At 36.6% G+C, this 20,400-nt stretch overlaps 2 protein-coding genes across 6 annotated transcripts in view; one reads left to right on the top strand and one right to left on the bottom strand.

The window, feature by feature from the left end:
• The window catches only part of LOC139951126 (cyclin-D-binding Myb-like transcription factor 1), a 99,887-nt gene extending 90,630 nt beyond the window's left edge, over window positions 1-9,257 (bottom strand). For both annotated transcript variants that reach the window (XM_071949972.1, XM_071949982.1), the window contains exons 1-9: window positions 9,141-9,257; window positions 7,761-7,873; window positions 6,918-6,974; window positions 5,631-5,737; window positions 4,516-4,612; window positions 4,051-4,127; window positions 2,949-3,106; window positions 2,363-2,395; window positions 1,082-1,191 (exon numbers count right to left, since the gene is read on the bottom strand). In XM_071949972.1, the coding sequence (XP_071806073.1) occupies window positions 1,082-1,191; window positions 2,363-2,395; window positions 2,949-3,106; window positions 4,051-4,127; window positions 4,516-4,612; window positions 5,631-5,737; window positions 6,918-6,974; window positions 7,761-7,848 (727 nt within the window). In that variant the 5' untranslated portion in view covers window positions 7,849-7,873; window positions 9,141-9,257. The remainder of the gene's footprint in view (window positions 1-1,081; window positions 1,192-2,362; window positions 2,396-2,948; window positions 3,107-4,050; window positions 4,128-4,515; window positions 4,613-5,630; window positions 5,738-6,917; window positions 6,975-7,760; window positions 7,874-9,140) is intronic.
• Window positions 9,258-9,317: 60 nt separating this feature from the next.
• The window catches only part of LOC139951055 (hepatocyte growth factor receptor-like), a 32,440-nt gene continuing 21,357 nt past the window's right edge, over window positions 9,318-20,400 (top strand). For 2 of the 4 annotated variants that reach the window (XM_071949899.1, XM_071949876.1), the window contains exons 1-5: window positions 9,318-9,406; window positions 11,517-11,752; window positions 13,184-14,085; window positions 15,580-15,899; window positions 16,974-17,162. In XM_071949899.1, coding sequence (XP_071806000.1) covers window positions 13,191-14,085; window positions 15,580-15,899; window positions 16,974-17,162 — 1,404 coding nt within the window. In that variant the 5' untranslated portion in view covers window positions 9,318-9,406; window positions 11,517-11,752; window positions 13,184-13,190. The other 2 variants (XM_071949884.1, XM_071949891.1) reach the window with 2 other exon arrangements.

Here is a 20,400-nt window from a genome sequence, read left to right as displayed (position 1 = left end):
AAAAATAACCGGATCTAATTTAAAGATGGCGATTTGCTTTTTCTTTTGATCGTGATTGACTCTACGTGAAGGAAAACTTTTGTAATCTTTGAACAAATTATGTCAGAAATATCATTGTTTTGATTCTTTACGGAGGTGAGCATAGTTAAATACTTAATAGTTAAATACTTAATTTATGCTGTTTTATGCTGTCTTAATAGAAGTTTCAAAAGGATTCAGAAAAAACATTCCTATCAGTTGTCGCCCGACGTCCGCGGATATTCGGATATTAAAGAATATCCGGTTACTTGGTTGTAATTACAGAATATCCGGTTTATAAATATGTATTCGCGCCCATTGCGGATATCCGGTTAAGAAAAAAAAGGCATTCGCGGTTACGGATAGGAAAACCTATTCGCCATTAACTGGATATTCAAATAATTCGCCCAGGCCTAGTCCAGACACTGGTTTTTTGCTAAAATCAATCCCTAGGAATTCAGTCCATGAAGTCCATTATTATTGTGTATTGACCAATCGCAGCGGATTTTTTTTTTGGAAATGTTTTTCGCTTTTTGCAAACTTTAAACTTGGACTATCCTATAATGTTATGTCCCAACTCCCCCCCCCAATCTTGCGACCATCCCACACCCAATTTTTAATCACATTTCTTTTGCCTCTGGCAACTTTTTAACTGTTTACTGTTTAACCCTAATCTGGCTATTGTAGATCTCAGTTCTCTCAATGAATAACACCCATTTCTGTTTGCTTGTTGCAGCCTGGGCCCAATTTCATGGCTCTGCATACCGCAAGTAAAGACTTGGCGCTTACGGAAACATGGAATTCTGCACCTACCTCAGGGGTACGTTACAGGATAGCAGGGAGTTTGTGCTTGCACACGAGCATACTCCACATTACTAGACATTCTTCATTTACAAAACTAGCAGAGAAAGCCAAGAATGGTAATCTTATGTGCACAATCAGCGCTAAGCAGAGCCATAAAACTGGGCCCTGGTAAAATTCCTGGATTGGCACCTGGGCTTTATGACTTGGTTAATATAACGGGATCTAGTTGTCTTAAGGAGTAAGATTGTAAATGGATTACCTTGGTGGCAGCGATCTTTGAGCAGTCGAACTTTGTCCTTGACAGATGCAGCACTGCGCCCCATCTCGGCTCCTATTGCACACCATTCATTACCATATTTGACTCGCAGCCTATTTTAACATAAAATAAAACAATCGTGTTTGTCATTGTTAATTAGAATTCTTAATACAAGAAAAACAGCTGAAGTGGACAAATAAATATTTGTCACGCATCCATCTAAAACTTCACTGTTTAACTGCTTGTCTGCAAAAAAGATTTAAAAAAATGAGTATTTTGTTAAGCAAACTTAAAGGAACTGGACACATTTGATAATTGTCAAAGTTCAGTATTCTCATTGCTGTATCCCAACATATGCATAAAATACCAAATCTTTCTCAGATTCAAATACTTTAGTGAGAAATTACCTCTTTCTCAAAAACTACGGTACTTCAGAGCAAGTCGTTTCTCACAATGTTTTATTCTATCAACAACAGCTCTCCATTGCTCGTTACCAAGTAACTTTTTATGCTAATATATATTTTGAGTAATAACCAAACGTTAAAGTATGAACCGTACTCTAATTGACCCTTTTTACAAGCAACAATGGTACTGAAACAACAGCAATAGCAAAAGATTCAAGGCTCAAGTAACCAGGCAAGCAACAGCAACTTCACCAAAAAAGAGGACATTACAAAATTTCAATGATTTTTTTTAGTAGTTTCCAATTTTGAATAGTATAACTGAGAAAAAAACCCAGGAAATCAGCTGATCCGAGGAAAAATTTCATGCCTGAGTAATGCTGCATTTCACAGCTATGGGCAAACAAGAACACTTTAATTTTTCAGATGTTGGTGTGTTCTCACACAACTTCCGAGCAACCAACTGCACACTGCACCAAAGAACCCCCTAGTGCAATAAATACAAGTTTTATAATAGTGTTTTACTATCCCTAAGAAAGAAATGGGAACAATGAAAAGGGAACTTTTTTTATATTAAAAAGGGAATTTTTTTTATATTGAAAAGGGAACATTTTTAATATTGAAAAAGGAACTTTTTTACATTGAAAAGTAAACGATTTACATTGAAAAGGGAACTTTTTTGGTTTCCTATAACTTGCTCATTATGACATAGTCCACAAGTGAGCCCTTTTTATGATAAATATTGACAAGCGAGGGCGCTGTTCTGTAAAGGCATTCACTTTAACAAACGGAACATTCTTAAATGAGGGCGCTGTTCATGGTGAACAGTTGGATGTGTACTGCTAATTACTAATAGCTTCAACAAAGATCTTAGTTTACTTACTCTTTCAATTTCTGGATATCTTCAGGGGTGTACCTACAACAAAATTGAAAAAAATAATAAATGAGAACAAGATTCAAAGCTTTTCTGGCATTTACAGAGTTGCAAGAAATCTCCAGTGTTTTATCATATCACAAAATGGCGATTGGTATAAACAAAAGTTAAATATTCTCTATCCACAATGCAACTATAATATTTATTAAATTGTTTTCCAGGATAAAATTGAAAACTCCTGAAAATATCTCTCACTTCCACGTTCCCCCGTATACTGGACCCAGAATCTCCCAGATGTTATAATTCAGGAGGTTCTGCACATCATCATAAATACAAATCGCAGGTTTTCATGAATCTGGTGATTGCTTTACTTCTTTCAAGAAAGTGTTATGGCTCAAGGAGAATTTAAGAGTTTTACTGAAAATGACAAATATAAATATTTGAATTGTTCCAAAGGCATTAACTCTTGACAACTTTCCCAAAGTCCAGCAGAGTATACTCCTTTCAGAGCCAACGCTCTCATAAAAGAGATTTGTACATGGTTGTACCCGTAAGTTCACTATTTGTTTATAGTTTCTTCTAATCGACAACTTACTTGCCCACATGGTTTTTGGAGTCGTACATGCGTATGACTCGTCTGTAGACAGCGAAAAGTGGTCTTTGGAGACCCTTAGCGATGAATCGATAAAAGTCTTTCCTCTCCTCTTTGCTCATCTGGAAAATCACTGACACCGCATCGCCAAGTTTACGGATCTGTAATAAAAAAAATTACCATGAAACTTTTGAAAGATTCAGAATGTTAACCTATTTATATATCACCAAACTGTGTACAACGAGTTCCAATTTAAACCTGGTAACCTGTTCCTAGTGTGCAAAACTTTCTTTTGCGAAAGAAAATGTGTCTAGCAGTTTTACAAAATGGGCTTCTGTGTATGATGTCACAAAGCTCAGACGATTGCTGAGCAAAGAAAATGCTTAACAGAAATACGTTACCAGCCAAAATACCATTTAGTGTATACAACTTGCGACTGGTTCCCTACCAAATTGACCGAAACCCTAGCCTGATAATCTCTAGCAGTGATGTTTCATAAAGGACATCTGATCACTGTCCCAATCCAAAGGTGCACAAAACTGGTTTCTATGAACGATTATACTTTCAATGCATGTATGTCTCTATATCTCCCAAAATGTGACCAGGGACCAGTTTCAGAAAGCTTTTAACCAGAATTGACTGAGGTATCAGTTGCAGCAATTGCAACTGTGTGACGTTCTGGCTGGAAACCTTCTTCTGACAAAAGCAAAAGGTTTTTGTGTGTAAAGCAAGTTTTTTTGCGCTTACAGGCTTTATGAAATTGGGCCTATGCCCCCGCAAAAAGGAATGGTCTTCCAAGAAGTATTCAATCGTCTCCATTCTTGCAAAGTATAATGAAGAACTTTTTGTTCAGCATAATTATTTCAATACCCAGTGACATTTCATCTATTTTGAGCTGCATCTAGCAACTGACTTATTTTTCTATTCTAGTGAGCATTGGGTGTCTTTTGCTGATATGTGCACAGTACAATTGTTACATTTTTAATTTGTGGTTATTATAAAGTCTAGTGCGCATTTTAGGAAACTGCACATGCTTAGAATTAATGGCAGACAGTAGGAGCATGTGACATTGTTGCAAGGGCTCATTACTTTGCATCCAACTAACCTTAAGATATTCCTCAATGTTTCTTTCTAAGATGTCTACTTCCTCCTTGGACCACATACCCTGCTTCCATTTATGACCTGCAAATAAACAATAATGAAAACAAAACTGTTATCAGGACAAATGCTTCTGTAAGTTTTGTCATAAGTTTTGGTTTGAGGTTGATGGTGGTGCAAAATACTCTTATGATCTTCTATTACAAGATACACATTTAAAAAAAAAATATCTTTGAGACATTGTTTGTAGGCAATGAAGGATTACCTCGCTGAGACAAGTGTCTTAGCGTTTTAGAAGCAATGTCAGTTAATACCAAAGGCAAGTCAAGAAAACAAGCCAATCTTGACTATAAAGTTTATTTAATTAAGCTTGATATTAGAGGCAGTGTTTAGTTCTGTAAGAACACTATGACTGAATGTCACAGCTGTAAAAATAATTGTTGTAAGTTTTTTATTTTAAATAAAGACTTACCTTTCTTTGACAAGTTGTCTTTGGAGTCTCTACTGGTGAACCAGGACTGCGTCACTGGATCAATAATAGGCTCTTCACAATGAACTTTTGTTGGCGACTGAAACAAAACAAAATCATTGAATTTGTTCATTAAATTAGTTTATATCTGGGCCCAATTTCATTTAGCAGCTTAAGCACAAGAGGTAGATGTGTAATACTAGAATAGGATTACAAACCAAATTAGCATTCCATTGGCACAATTTGTGACTGCAGAAAAAGTGTTAAGTAATGTTTTCTGTTTAAGCAGCTCAGTTGGGAAATTGGGCGCACTGGTTTCAAGCTTAAAAGGTTATACCAGTACCAATCCTCCAGAGTAATAGTTTTCTCTCAAAACTCTCATCGTCAAGTAAAAAGTATTCTGAAGGTCCTGTCACAAGAGCCTACTTTTTGTAGCCAACTTGGAGGCAACCTACTTGGAGTGCATGCTACAAAACCACTTTGTGGGACACAGGTGTCTTTCTATCCCCCGAGAAAAACATTCAAATGTGAACGTCTTTTCTTCTTTGATCTTGCCTGGAACTGGTTGCCTTTAAAGACAATGGACACTATTGGTAATTGTCAAAGACCAGTCTTCTCACTTGGTGCATCTCAACTATGCATAAAATAACAAGCCTGTAAAAATTTGAGCTTAATTGGTCGTCGAAGTTGCGAGATAATAATGAAAGAAAAAACACCCTCAAGTGTCACACCAAGGTGTGTGCTTTCAGATGCTTGATTTGGAGACCTCAAATTCTAAATCTGAGGTTTTGAAATCAAATTCGTGGAAAATAACTTCATTCTTGAAAACTACGTTTTTCAGAGGGAGCCATTTCTGACAATGTTTTATACTACCAATAGCTCTCCGTTACTCAACACAAAGTAAGGTTTTATGCTAATAAATATTTTGAGTAATTACCAATAGTGTCCACTGCCTTTAAGTTTCCTCATGTAACATGGCCCAATAATCACATAAACCATCAATGCAAGCCTGACATGGATGTGCACAAAATCCCTGACAAAATATATTTTTATGGGCGGTGTTAAACAAGGACAAGTTTTCAGAACATCAAATAAATGTCTGCAAGCTAGGAACTCACCAGATGCTTATCTTCTGGCTGGGGCTCTGATAGTTCATGTAGGTCACTCTCCATGTCGTCATTGCTCTCCATTATCCCTTGTTTGGAGTCACTGCATTCTGGAAAATCTGCAACATTTTAGGGAGAAAGAGACTGCTCTAAGAAAAAGGAATCTTAAAAAAATGAATAAATATACCTTAAGCAAAAAGTTTTCTGCTTACCAGTAACAAAGTTGCCTGCTTACTAGAGAATTATAAGATTTCTAAAAAGGAATCAGTAACAGAAACAAAGTTGTCTGGGTTTTTGTTCCCAAACAGACTGGGTAACTGTAACAAAGTTGTTTGCTTACCAAAGACTTGAAAGCTTTTAAAAAAGAAAAAAAATAGGATAACACCAACAACTTTAAGTAGGATTTGAAACTTTGCATGGTGGAAATACGATATAGAAAGGTTTGCGGTAACACCATGTAATGACTATCTCTAATGAGTTGGGGTGGTTCTGAAAAGAACCGTTGGTTTCAACTTGACGTTTCGATCAGTATGCTCTGATCGTCCATAACTAACAACTTTGCCTTTATGTACCTACAGTTCAAACAATTTCAAAAAGGAAAGGGTATCAGAAACAATGTTGGTTATTTTAAAATGGATTGGGTAACTGCAACAAACTTGTCAGCTTAATAAGGACTTTTCGGGGAAAAATATTTTTGGAAAAAAGGTAAACATTAACAATATTTCTACTTACCAACAAACACATTTAAAAAGGAAAAGGAAACAGTAACAAGGCTGTCTAAACCAAAAGGAAAGGATAGTTGGCTGCTAACTTAAGAACTTAAAGATTTAAAAGAAAACAAGGAAAGGATTACAGTAACAAAGCTGTTTTTTTACCAAAGTCTTAAAGGCAGTGGACACTATTGGTAATTACTCGAAATGATTATCAGCATAAAACCTCACTCGGTAACAAGAAATGGGGAGAGGTTGATAGTATTTGTTTTCGAGACCTCAAGTTTAGAATTTGAGGTCTCGAAATCAAGCATCTGAAAAACCACAACGTCGTGTGACAAGGGTGTTTTTTTAATTTCCATCATATCTCACAACCTGGAAGACCGATTGAGCTCAAATTTTCACAGGTTTGTTATTTTATGCATATGTTGAGATACACCAAGTAAGAAGATTGGTCTTGGACAATTACCAATAGTGTCCAGTGTCTTTAATTATTTAAAAAGAAAAGGGTAACAGTAACAAAGCTTAGCAAAGTTTTTTTAACGGAAGACTTTCAAAAGTGAAGGTTTACGTAACAATGTTTGCTTACCAGACAAATCATTTAGTTGTTTCCTATTATTTCCAGTTTTGCGTTTTGATGTCTTACCTAAAATAGAAAAACAAAAGACAAAACAAAATAACTTTTTTAAATGTTCCTTTTAACGATTTCATATCATGACAGAGTACACATAACACTGATCAGAAAAATCACAACTTTTTTAGCGAGCACAGCAATTTTCATTTTTCAAAGAGCACTTCCATTTGAAGATCTCAAAGTCAGATGGGGACCTTTTGATAGGGCATTAAGGCCTTGACTAAGGCATTGTACTCTTTGGCTTCTAAAATTTCAGCCCGTGTGAGTTTATGAAGTATGACAAATCCATGGCCCTTTGGAGTTTGCCATAAAGGCAGTTGTCATCATTGAACCTTTACAACTATTTATAATTCAATTGGTTGCTGCGATATTCATTAAAGAGTGCATTTTATAAGGACCTCACTGCGATACGAAACGATTTTACATTTACAAACTTGTTATATTATGCCAAACTTCTTCAAATCACGCACTCACAAAATTACAAAAATTTAGAATTGTAGTTTGGTTTAATATTATAAATGATTTGTGCTGGAGATGTTACAACTTTCAATACTACTACTAATAATAATGAGTATTTATAATAGCGCCTTTAACAAGATCAAAACACTTCACAGCGAACCTAGAACCTAAAGTAGAAGCTAAACAGAAATAGAAAAGAGGAAGGTTTTGAGTAAGCTAAAAAACACTGAATAGAAGAAGAGTTTCTTAGCATTTGTGTTTGTTGTCAAATTCAAACAACATCCACCCCTTTAGCAGACTGTGTATATTTTTGCCACCAAAAAAATCCAGAGAACAAACCTGATGATGATGGCAGCGGGTTGACAGGTAGGACTAAGCACGCTGGTGAAATCTCACTCTCTGTCTCAGAACTGTTATCCTGATCCATTATTCAGCAAATTCTCTCCGTTAATCTAAGGAAATTCATCAGTTACAAATAAGAAATTAAATGCTGCAAGTATTGTGGGCTATACACTGCCGTTGCCAGGATGCTGGCAGCGAAAGGTTTTGTACACAAAGACAAGACACAAAACGCTGTTTACTTTACTTTCTCAATGATTTATAGCCTGGAAATGGAGTAAATTGTTGTGAAAGACAACATAAACAGTTTAAAAGATGACAGGTTTTCCATGTCTTTATGTACAAAACATTGTGAGCTGCCAGTGTTCCATCAATGGCGATGTGGCTAGGCCTACCTTTTTTTTATATGAAAATTTACCTTGCAGGGCCCAAGTTCTATGCTGGTGCAACCAATCAATCAACTTTCATACCCTTAGTATCATCAAAACAAAACCACCATTATTCTAGGAAAAATCCTTTTACCTTATATCGTTGAAAAAACAAATGGAATACCAATTTCAGCTCTGTCAAAAATGTTGTTCTATTCTGTCTAATTTTAGCTGCTTTTTCCGGTTTTTTGTTTTTATTATTTGAAACAATTTTGTTGAAGAATTTGAACCTGCAAAATGTCTAAGAAAGTCTATAAAACACTTAACACTACTATATTTTATAGTATTTTTAACTTTTTAGAATAAACAATAAATATTAGTAAACTTGCGGGTACAACCATGTAATAAATCTCTTTGGCTCTGAAAAGAGATGGTTTGGTCTCAATGTTTCGAACAGTACTCCACTCGTCATCAGGCTTTTTTAAACAATGAGACCAAACCAGCTCTTTTCAGAGCCAAAAGAGATCTAATAATATGGTTGTAACCCCAAGTTTACTATTATTTTATATTTTGTAGTTTCTTCTTATTATTCACACCAGTCCATGCAAAGCTTCAAACATCACTTTCTTAAATTTTGGGTCTATTTGAAAAGTTATCAGAATTTTTGCCAAAACAACATTTTAAGAATAATCACATGAGCTTGTTCATTTGTGGCACTGTAAAAGAAAACCAGAAAACTAGTTGATCAGCTGAAAACAATGAAATGTTGAATGCCTGCTGACTTAATCTGATGTGACCATGGACTGATCATGGAGGGCTTCTACCTCCATGGACTGATGTATTGTTTTAAGGGCGATATGTCTTGCTGAAAAGAAGCGCTGCATGACTTAAATTAAGCTATTGTCATTGACAATGACATGATTGACTTGTCGACTTCCGTCCAAAAAATACATTTATTCTCTGTCGCCGAAAAAACTTCGCGCATTAAAAACGGTCAAAGATAGTGACATACATTACTTTAAACCAGAGAAACCTTCCTCGGCCATTCCTGTCGAAACCACTTCAACCTACTTTTGCCTACTTTTTACCTCATGTCTGTTTGCAGTTTTGATTATTGGATGAAAAGTTTTGTAGCCTTTCAAGAAATTACGGAAAATGCCAGGATGAAAAAGAACCAGGATGTACAAAATGGCTGCCCCCATGAACGGAGCGTAGCTGCTTAGATTGGGGAGAAATGTCACCAAAAGACACATCTAAACATAACTATCATAGCTTGAGGTACAACAGAGATTACATTATACTTACCAAGAATAACCTTCTGAAAGTTTAACTTTGTTTGAATTCTTTTAAATCTAGAAAATGCTGAAATTCCTGTGGACCGTAGCAAAATTTATTTTTTACGTTGAAAATTACTACACTGTTCAATGGTTCCCTGTTGTATGCATCGTTTACACACGCACATTTTACGTGCGCTAAATGTAGATCACGGGGTACCAGTAAATGAAGTGAGGTCAGGTAGAATCCCTAAACTAAACCTAGTCGGTCCTCCCCTTCATTTCACGAAGACATTTTTCAACGAAGTTGTAGTAAATTCAGTCCAATTATGGAGTGGAGTAGATATAATAAAATGGTCCACCATGGTCCAACTAAAGGAACCTAACTAAAAGTTAAATATAGTTTATAATAAGTCATGGTTCAATTCAATAAGTCTCAGTGTTGAACCATTTCCTTGGTTGAACTTAAAACTTTTATAATTAAATAAAAAGGGACTCAAAATCCACATTATCTTGGATCAGTTGAGACCATGAAAAGCGTTATAAAATGCATATGTTTTCCTTTCCTCGTGAACTAACAGTAACACAGCATGCAATTTTGTGGAGTCGAGCTTTACTCCATAAAATTGCAGACCGAGTTAGTAGTTCATCAATGGAATCAATGTGTAATGAAGAGGTTTTCAACCTGTGGTTTAATCCCAATGAGGCCTGGTTCTTGATAATTTTACCGAGACGAAGTCGAGGTAAGTTATAAAGAACCAGGCCTCAGCGGGTTTAAACCACGAGTTGAAAACCGATTCAACCCACTTTGATTCCCATTCATAAATACCTTTACGGTCAAAAACATCATCACTTTTTGGTCAAAAAGTTAAATAAGTGCAAAAATCATAATTGCTAAATTAGTTCTTTCAACACAACACCCCTCCAGCTATGAAATGGTAAAGCCCTCTGCCGCCCTCTGCGGTTAAACAACTCCTTATAAGGGAATGCGTGATGTGGCACAACTGCTTATAAGAAACTGTCTTATAAGAACAGGTGCAAGGTCGAGGTCACACCCATGAATTAACACTTTTTACTGGTCATAAACAAAGGTTTATACACACCCACGTGACGCGCTCTCCACCAATAGGAATAGCGAAATTGTCTGAGGTATTTATGAATAACGGTTTAAAACGCTTTACAATGGACCAATGCAACAGATTCAAGGCAAGGTGTCGGCCTTTAATATTTGGTCTTCTGACAAGGAAACAAACAAAAAAGTAAAAGTTACAAATAAAATCCAGCCAGGAATCATGATCAAGGTCATGAAACGGTGTGTATAATTATAGTATAGTAGGCCTGTTTATAAAATGTCATCATCATTTTAATAGGCCTATAGCTAAAATTTAGTTATTTTTAAAGAACAAAAGGCCTATGCATCAATAGTCCCATTTTGGGGGCTGTGTTTTGACTCCCTCGTCATGCTTAAGTTTTGACATTGTTCAAATTTTACAAAACCTTTATTCTAATGAAACTAAACAAATTTTTATATTATTGTTTTTTTGTTGCCGTTCAATATAACAGCCCACACCCTTTTCTTATTACAGTGTCCATGCTTTAACCTTGTCTAAAATGCTACATGTAAGTTTTCAAAGTTGATCACAATTGCCGAACATAAAGGAAGCTTCATGCTCTGAACAAATGTTGCATATTGTTGAATAAGACCGATGTTAAAGCATAGAGGAAGGTTAAAGAAAGTCATTTATAATGTTCCAACAAGTTGTGCATGGGTGCAACATCCTGTATAATAAATCGTTTACTTTGAAACTTGATATAATTACATGAAAATTACTTTTAATGCCAGGAAGTGATTGTCCTGTTGACCCACATTATTCTGTAGTCAGTGGAGATAAACAAAACATCATTCTTTTAAGCATCATGGAGGAAGGAAATTTGAGGTGTTTCAACATTCGTGATCTTATCATTGTTTACAGTCTGACCTGAAGTCACAGGTCATTAATGACTTAACTTTCACTCATTCACCCCACACGAAACTCATTCCTATCCTCCAAACAGGGAGGAACACTTTCTATTCTAAATAAATACTGTTTACAGTTTCCTCCTCCTCTGCACAGATACCAATCTTGATGACACATTGGCTTCCTGTTTGCTTGCCTGCATGGTACAGCCAAAGAAATACTTGGCGTTTGAGCTTTGGAGTCTCTAAACAGGAAACAGTCCAGGACATCAGCCACAGTGCACCTCAGGGTTGTACCTATAGCCAAAACCAGAGAGTAGATGATAACGCAGCTGTTGTTTCCTGAGCGATCAGCACCACCAGATGATCACCATCTTCAGTCAGTGATTACTGGTATACGCTTGAGTCTTTTTCTTTTAATTTCCTGGTCTCAGTGTAATAGGTCCGAGATTGGTAATGCCCTTTTCCCCTGTGAACCACAAGAGAAACAGTAACCATGGAGGTGGTTTAGGACCTCATAGAGATTGATTTACAATACTAAACTTATAGAATACAGGTAAGTCTATTCATGGAGGTATGAAATCTATAATTTCTACCAGTGGTCTTACTAGATAGTCAGTCAGATTTATTGAGCAGTCAATTGTAATGTACCTTTGGCGATACATTAACTTGACAATACTGACACATTATTTATTGCAAAGTTCTTTTTTTCAGTGCCAAGCAAGAGTTTTATTTACATCTCATTAGGGTTTTATCCTGCACAATTTCTTCTTTGTTGTTTATTCCTGGTGTGACATTTTCCCTAATTGTTAAAATTTGTGATGATTGTTATTTTTTGGGCAGTAAGCAAATCAGCAAAATGATTTGAAAGTTTATCCTCCATAACATGTCACACTTTTGTCAAAATAGAGGCCATATATAGGGCCTATATCATGAGTGTTGATTATTGAAAAAGGTAGAAACCATGTGGTTGGACAGTGTGTTGTTGGTTTTTTTTTAGAAATGGGCTTTTTAAAGAATTACAATGTATAAATAATTATTTGCCAATTCAAGTAAATTGAATTAAATTCAGGGAGCAAATTTTTATACTCACACAAGTGAAATGATATGACATTATTAAGAACACTATTACAAAGTTAGTTAACCCATTATTGAAGTAATTTTTAATAGTATTGAAATTTACTTTAATAATTTGTTATTTTAGAAAGAAGAGTATGGAGGCTGCTATAAAGACAGTGGACACTATTGGTAATTGTCAAAGACTAGTCTTCACACTTGGTGTATCTCAACATATGCATAAAATAACAAACCTGTGAAAATTTGAGCTCAATCGGATCGTCGAAGTTGCGAGATAGTAATGAAATAAAAAACACCATTGTCACACAAAGTTAAGTGCGTTCAGATTCTTGATTTCGAGACCTCAAGTTCTAAATCTGAGGTCTCAAAATAAAATTCGTGGAAAATTACTTCTTTCTCAAAAACTATGTCACTTCAGAGGGAGCCGTTTCTCACAATGTTTTATACCATCAACCTCTCTCCATTACTCGTCACCAATTAAGGTTTTATGATGATAATTATTTTGAGTAATTACCAATAGTGTCCACTGCCTTTAAAAGTAAAGTACGCAGAAACTTGTTTAAAAAAGCCCTAGGACGAGACAGTCAGCGGAATAGTAGCCGCAGTGTGGGCTTCCTCCATACAATTGTTTTCTATTATTATTGTATTGTACATCTTGTTGGGTTTTAATTTATTTTAGGATTTCTCCCCTAGAAATATTTAAACAATTTTTTTATCTTTTGTGTTTTGTTGTTGTTTGATACACAGTTCAATTATGGCAGTTCAACCAAACGTAAATTCACCAAAGAGATGCAGATGGTCTGACCTACAAAGAAAAGAAGTCGTTTTGTTTTTAGTCATCGTTGTACTTCATGGACTTCTCCTGCCTGCCTCATGCCTGAATCAGAGACTTGTCGAGACCTTGACCCATTTCAGCTCTCCAAATGTTGCTCTGCAGCATCTTTTTGTTCATAGAGACACGGGTGATATCTACGTAGGTGGAACAAACAAGCTGTACCACTTCTCGTCTGATTTGGATAAACTGTCTGAAGTCGACACAAGACAAGAGGGAATCATTGAATTCTGTCCTACAGTCGAGTTGAACAGATGCCCAGTAGGAGATAACATTAATAGGGTCTTGCAAGTTGATTACAGTCGGAACTTGCTCATAGCATGCGGCAGTGATTTCTATGGGACATGTGCCCTGCTCGATGTGGGTAACTTTACAAGGATTGTTGGATGGCCCCCTTATGTCCATGGTGGGGAGACCCCCAACCAACAGGACAGCTTAGCTCTTGGAGAATCGGTGGTAAGCTACTTTGCCCAATATCAAGATGGCAATGGTGGGGCAATTAAACATGTTCTGTATATTGGTGCTACATTCAACAGCGACCCTCGGTATCAAAATGTGAGTCAACATGCTGCATCGGCCAAGAAACTGAAGATGACAAGCTCAGGGGAGTGGCAATTTTCTTTTGCGAGCCAAGAAGACAGTTACTATCGGAACTCCTTCATCAATGTGATTGAAGCTCAAAAACACGATTATAAAATCAAGTACATTTATGGCTTTAATTCTGGAGATTTTAACTACTTTACCACAGTGCAGCGGGAGGATGTGGACCTGGACAATTATCAGTCACGGATTGTACGAATATGCAACAGAGACAAAAGTAGGTGTTTTTTTTAACTCGCAGATAAAAGGGAAATTTATACTTTGTAATATGATGAAGTACTAACAGAAATTGTCATTGACTGAATGAGTAGACATTCCTGTAGATGTGCCTAACTGTCACCAAATCAGGCCTGGAATTTCATCTTTGCACTTCCATTGTCAATTGGAAACTTTTAAAGCGACACCAAGGTCAACAGAGGCCATGGCCTTCAATGCTACACTTGAATCCAGGCATGCTTAAATATTTCTTAAATATTATTTACAAAAATCAATTGATCCAAGTTCCTCAAGAATATATGGGCATATTGTGCAATTAAAACAGAGCCACAGAGTCTGGACTTCCTGTAGTAAAAACACAAGGGCTGATCCTGTACTCTTCCTTTATATATGTTCTGGGTTGACAGTTCTTTTACATGCACTACCAATCTTAGTGAGCCGAACCAACTGCTTAATGTCCTATGATAAGAACAAAACAATTATAGTAAAGATTATGCTTGAGGACACACGCCTTAGGAGTGGGACTCAAACCCACACTCTGCTGGTCAGAAACACTGCAGGGCTATGTTCTGGGTTGACAGTTCTTTTACATGCACTACCAATCTTAGTGAGCCGAACCATGGAGGAAGAACCTCCATGGCCGAACCAACTGCTTTTGTCCTATGATAAGAACAAAACAATTATAGTAAAGTATCATGCTTGAGGACACACGCCTTAGGACTGGGACACAAACCCACACTCTGCTGGTCAGAAACACTGCAGGGCTTGAGTGTGGTGCTCAAACCGCTCGGCTCGGCCATATGACATGCCATTACTTGCAGATCATGTACTTGTCATGTTATTTTCAATGAAATCATGTTCAAATTAATGTCAAAATTACATTTTTTATTACTGTATTCATCAGCCATTAGGGGAAGTGAGCCTTTGGTTATATAAAGCATGGACTTTGGCACATAGTCGGAATATGTCATGAGAACAATATTTGGCTATATAGGGCCATTAAAGGTTTGAATTAAAATTTAAAAATGTAGGTAGAAAAACAATACATTTTTCAAATGGCTGCAATTGCTTGTCATTGAACCTTTATATTTTTTCAAAAGACAAATTAACTATGACCAAATATCTGTCTTAAGCCAGGCATGACACTATACAGATGCAACAAAGGCAATTGCCTCCATGCCCCCAGTCATTGCCTCTGTGCCCTTCAAATGCTCATCAGTAGAAAGTAGAAATTTACAATTTTTCTCATAGGGTGCCCTTTACCAAGGAGAAAATGCCTTGGTGCCCTTATAAATCCTTTCAAAAACAAAACTGACAGGTCTGTATAACATAGTCTGACCGTGTGCCAAATTCTGTGTTTGTATCATCAAAGGCTTAATCCACTCCCCTCAATGCCAAACTAAATTGTGAATTAATAAGTACATTGTTTCCTCAATGCCAAACTAAATTGTGAATTAATAAGTACATTGTTTCCTTATATTTATCTCAACTGCAGACTTTTTCTCGTACACCGAAGCAGCACTTATCTGTCGGGATTCAGGCAACAAAGTGTATAACATTCTCAACGCAGCCTACGTTGGAACGGTTGGTGCCAACCTACAAGGGTTTGATCCTGGTGAGGAGGTGCTCTTTGGCGTCTTCTCAACCAGTGTCTCAGAGGACTCGGACCAACCTGGGCGAGACTCGGCTCTCTGTTTGTACCAAATGAGTTACATTAACAAAAGAATTCAGAAAGGACTACAGGAATGCTTCAACAGTGATGGCACGCAAGGACTGAAATTTTTCTCAAATGATCGTGACTGTAGCTCTACACCTGTAAGAATCACAATTTCTTGTTTATATGCCAATGTTTGCTTTGCATTGAAGGAGACATATGTATAGGGAAGGTTTTAACAATATACTTGTGGGGAAAATGCATATTGGGTTTTTGGTTGATTTTTCAATTGGTTAGGCTACAAAAGAAAAAACCCAAGACTGTGTACCCTGATACAAACAAAAAGTTTATTAAAGCACTTAACATGCCTCAAAATAACCCAATGCACTCACAGCTATAGACCGATCCATTAGGCTCCGCCCACGGCGCACGTGTGAGCAAGAACACGTGAGCCTCTCATGCCTTTCTGCACAATCTGCCGCGCGGGCCAAGCATACGCGCACGCATGTCGGACCTTACTTGTCGGACCTTTGTTGCTTTGTGATTGGTCAATACACAATGGGGCGGAGCTTAATGGATCGATTTATTGCTGGGTGCCCTATACTGCTTTTGCTGTTGTGCTCTCTGCAAAGATCTAATAACAATGTACAGTCTCCTGATAGGACCCAGGGCCCCTTCAAGAGCAAAGTTCAAGACTCACCTCTAGCCATGTTAATTTCTATCACGTGTACTTTTATCTTGATTGAATATCAAGAAGATTAGTTGCAGGAATGAATACAATGCTTACAAGCTTTTACTACCGTAAGGACCATGAATAAACATTTATTTTATTCCATGATTTTACTACCGTAAGGACCATGAATAAACATTTATTTTATTCCATGATTTTAATTAACGTAAGGACCATGAATTAACATTTATTTTATTCCATGATTTTAATTAACGTAAGGACCATGAATAAACATTTATTTTATTCCATGATTTTAATTAAGATATAGAAGAGTTTGCGGTAACACCATGTAATAACAATCTCTAAATGAGTTGGGGTGGTTCTGAAAAGAACCATTGGATTAACCACCCCAACTCATTTAGAGATTGTTATTACATGGTGTTACCGCAAACTCTTCTATATCTTATTTTCACCCTGCAAAGTTTCAAATCCTACTTATGATTTTAATTAACGTAAGGACCATGAAAAAAACATTTATTTTATTCCATGATTTTAATTTCAACAGTATCGGGTAGTGAGCACAGACTTCTGTGGGACAGGAGACTTGCAACCAATAGAGGCAAGGAAACCGATTTTAGGAAGGGACCAGTTACGGAATGGCGGTGCCGGTCGGTTGTTTACAGCAGTTTCTGTGGTGTTAATGGGAGGTGACACTGTAGCTATCATCGGCACTCAAGATGGTCACATTATGAAGGTAGGACAACTCACTCAAAATGGTCACATTATGAAGGTAGGACAAATCACTCAAAATGGTCACATTATGAAGGTGGTCACATTATGAAGGTAGGACAACTCACTCAAAATGGTCACATTATGAAGGTAGGACAAATCACTGAAGATGGTCACATTTTGAAGGTAGGTCAAATCACTGAAGATGGTCACATTTTGAAGGTAGGTCAAATCACTGAAGATGGTCACATTTTGAAGGTAGGTCAAATCACTGAAGATGGTCACATTATGAAGGTAGGTCAAATCACTCAAGATGGTCACATTATGAAGTTGGGTCAAATTACTGCATGTGGTCACATTATGATGGTAGGTCAAATCACTGAATGTGGTCACATTATAAAGGTACATGTAGGTCAAATCACTCAAGATGGTCACATTATGATGGTGGGTCAATCACTGAAGTTGGTCACATTATGAAGGTAGTATCACTCAAGATGGTCACATTATGAAGGTAGTATCACTCAAGATGGTCACATTATGAAGGTAGTATCACTCAAGATGGTCACATTAGGTCGATTAACTCAATATGTTCAGGTAACGACGGTAGGTAAAATCATCCAAGATAGTCGCATCATAAAGGGAGGTAATTTTAGATTTTAAAAGCACTTAGTTTTGTTTATATTTCTGGGTTTTTTAATGTTGTTTTCCAGGCATTTCAAATGGGAAAATTGTGTAAGTATAAAAATTACAACGAAAGCAATGTCTGGGCTATGGTTATGATAATAAAAATAAACGGTCCCTAAAAGGATTGATAATTATATTTACCTCTTTAAAAATACTGCTTAGAAAGTTTCTTTTGCTGAAGCAAAAAAAACCAGTAAAAACTTGATGGAATGTTGGCAAGTAACCTGTTCCTGCTAAGAAAGGTTTTTCTGTGCTTGTTTTTGAGCTTACAACAGAGGCTTATGAAACTGGGCCTACATGTATGTGTTTTTGTCAAAACAATCCCAAGACAAAATATCTGACTAGAATCTTGGTTTGAATAAGGTGTAAAACTTTAAAGGCACAGCCATCGATTTCACAAAACTCTTCCTAACTTAAGACTAATCTTCGGACTTAGGACGAGTCCCAACCCTGCACTGTAGCATGCAGACCTTAAGATTAATCCTAAGTTAGGAAGAGTTACTCGTCCTAACTCGAGATAAGACGAGTCCTAACTCTTTGTGAAATCGACGGCTGGACATACTTGGTAATTACTCAAAATAATTATCAGCCTAAAACCTCAACTTGGTAACGAGTAATGGAGAGAGGTTGATAGTATAAAACATTGTGAGAAACGGCTCCCTCTGAAGTGACGTAGATTTTGAGAAAGAAATAATTTTCCACAAATTTGATTTTGAGACCTCAGATTTAGAACTTGAGGTCTCGAAATCAAACATCTGAAAGCACACAACTTCGTGTGACAAGGGTGTTTTTTTCTTTTTCTAGTCATCTCGCAACTTCGATGACCGATTGAGCTCAAATTTTTAAAGGTTTGCTATTTCATGCATATGTTGAGATACATCAAGTGAGAAAGACTGGTCTTTAACAATTACATGTACCAATCGTGTACACTGCCTTTAACAGGCAGTTTCCTGTTCTTCCAGTCACATGCTGTTTGATAGAGGTAATAAAAGGTGTCTTATTCTGAGTAATTGTGTACCTATATCCTTGTTTGACTTCCTGATAAAAAATATGTCAATGATACAGGCACCGGAACGAAAAGTTCAATCAAGAATGCCAGAAATTGTATGTGCCTCACCAATCAAGTGCATTCCACGTTTGTAATTCTATCAGCATCATTTGTAATTCTTTAATTTGTATATGTTTTTAAAGGCACTGTACACGTTTGTTAATTGTCAAAGACCAGTGTTCTCACTCGGTGTATCCCATCATAAGCATAAAATAACAAGCCTGTGAAAATTTGGGCTCAATTGGTCATCAGGTTGCGAGAAAATGATGAAAGAAAAACACCCTTGTTGGACGAATTTGTGTGCTTTCAGATAGGAATAAAAGACTTCTAGCTAGAAGGCTTTTATTATTTTTGTGACAAATTACCTCTTTCTTAAAAACTACGTTACTTCAGAGGGAGTCGTTTCCCACAATGTTTTATACTATCAACAGCTCTCCAATGCTTGTTACCAAGTCAGTTTTTAAGTTAATATTTGTTTTGAGTAATTACCAAACGTGTAATTACCAAACCTTTAATATTATGAGCATGCTCGACAAAGCAGATTTCCATTTTGTGGACATTCAAAACTGAATGTGATTCTTAGCAGTCTTAACAACCTCTGTTCCTGTGTCAAAATAGAATGTTTGGATCTGTTTGAGTTACATGAACTTCTAGCTGTAAACTTGATTTTGTAAATTTTGTATGCTGGCAGCGCAAGGTTTCGTACATGCTGAAGACCTGGGAAATCTGTTGTCTCTTTTGACTTTGTATGCAAATTAAGTGTCTTCCTCAACGATTTTCAGAATTTCCCTAACGATTTACGGAATTTCCCTGACTAACAGCATGACATAAATATATGTGCAACTAAACAGTAACAGACCATAGAATTACGCATATGGATAAGTCAATAAATTTCCAAATAGTAAGAAATTGGCTTGTTGTTTAAAACAGTTTCCTTTTTAAAATGAAGAGGATTTTGTTTCCATAACTGCCCACTGATGTATGCAAACATGCTGTTTAACCATGTATAATAATTTGGCTTTACTACACATTGTGGTGTGTAACGCATCAGTGCACTTATGGAAAAGAGAAGGGGTTCGCCCTGATGTTCCTGGCTTTGGCTGCTAAATGTGCCGTAGCACCTTGTAAACCCTTGTTGCATGGTTGGGTCTCAGAATTCATAACTTCAATAACCTATATTTCTGTATAAATGTATAAACTATAAGCGCCTTGAGTACCTTGTTGGTAGATATATGTGCGCTATATAAGACTTTGATAGTATCGATGTATGATAAGCTCTGTGTACTTTGTGCTTTCCCGAGTACTGCGGAAAGAAAATACAGAGGCAATCTACACAAGTGGGATTCAAACACACGACCTATCATGCCTTCGAGAGCAATATATTCTCTAGAATGCAGGATGTCATGGGTTTGAATCCCAACGATCTATGGTGAAACAAAACTATTACCCCCTCTTCCTGATGCAAGTTTCTTATTTATTATACATCCACATGTTTTTCTCATAAAACAAATGGTGTTTGTTATAATCTAAA

This window comes from Asterias amurensis, chromosome 2 (assembly GCF_032118995.1).
Source record: "Asterias amurensis chromosome 2, ASM3211899v1".
NCBI lineage: Eukaryota > Metazoa > Echinodermata > Asteroidea > Forcipulatida > Asteriidae > Asterias > Asterias amurensis.
Note: the sequence above shows the minus strand (reverse complement) of the source record. Positions and strands in the feature narration are given on the sequence as shown.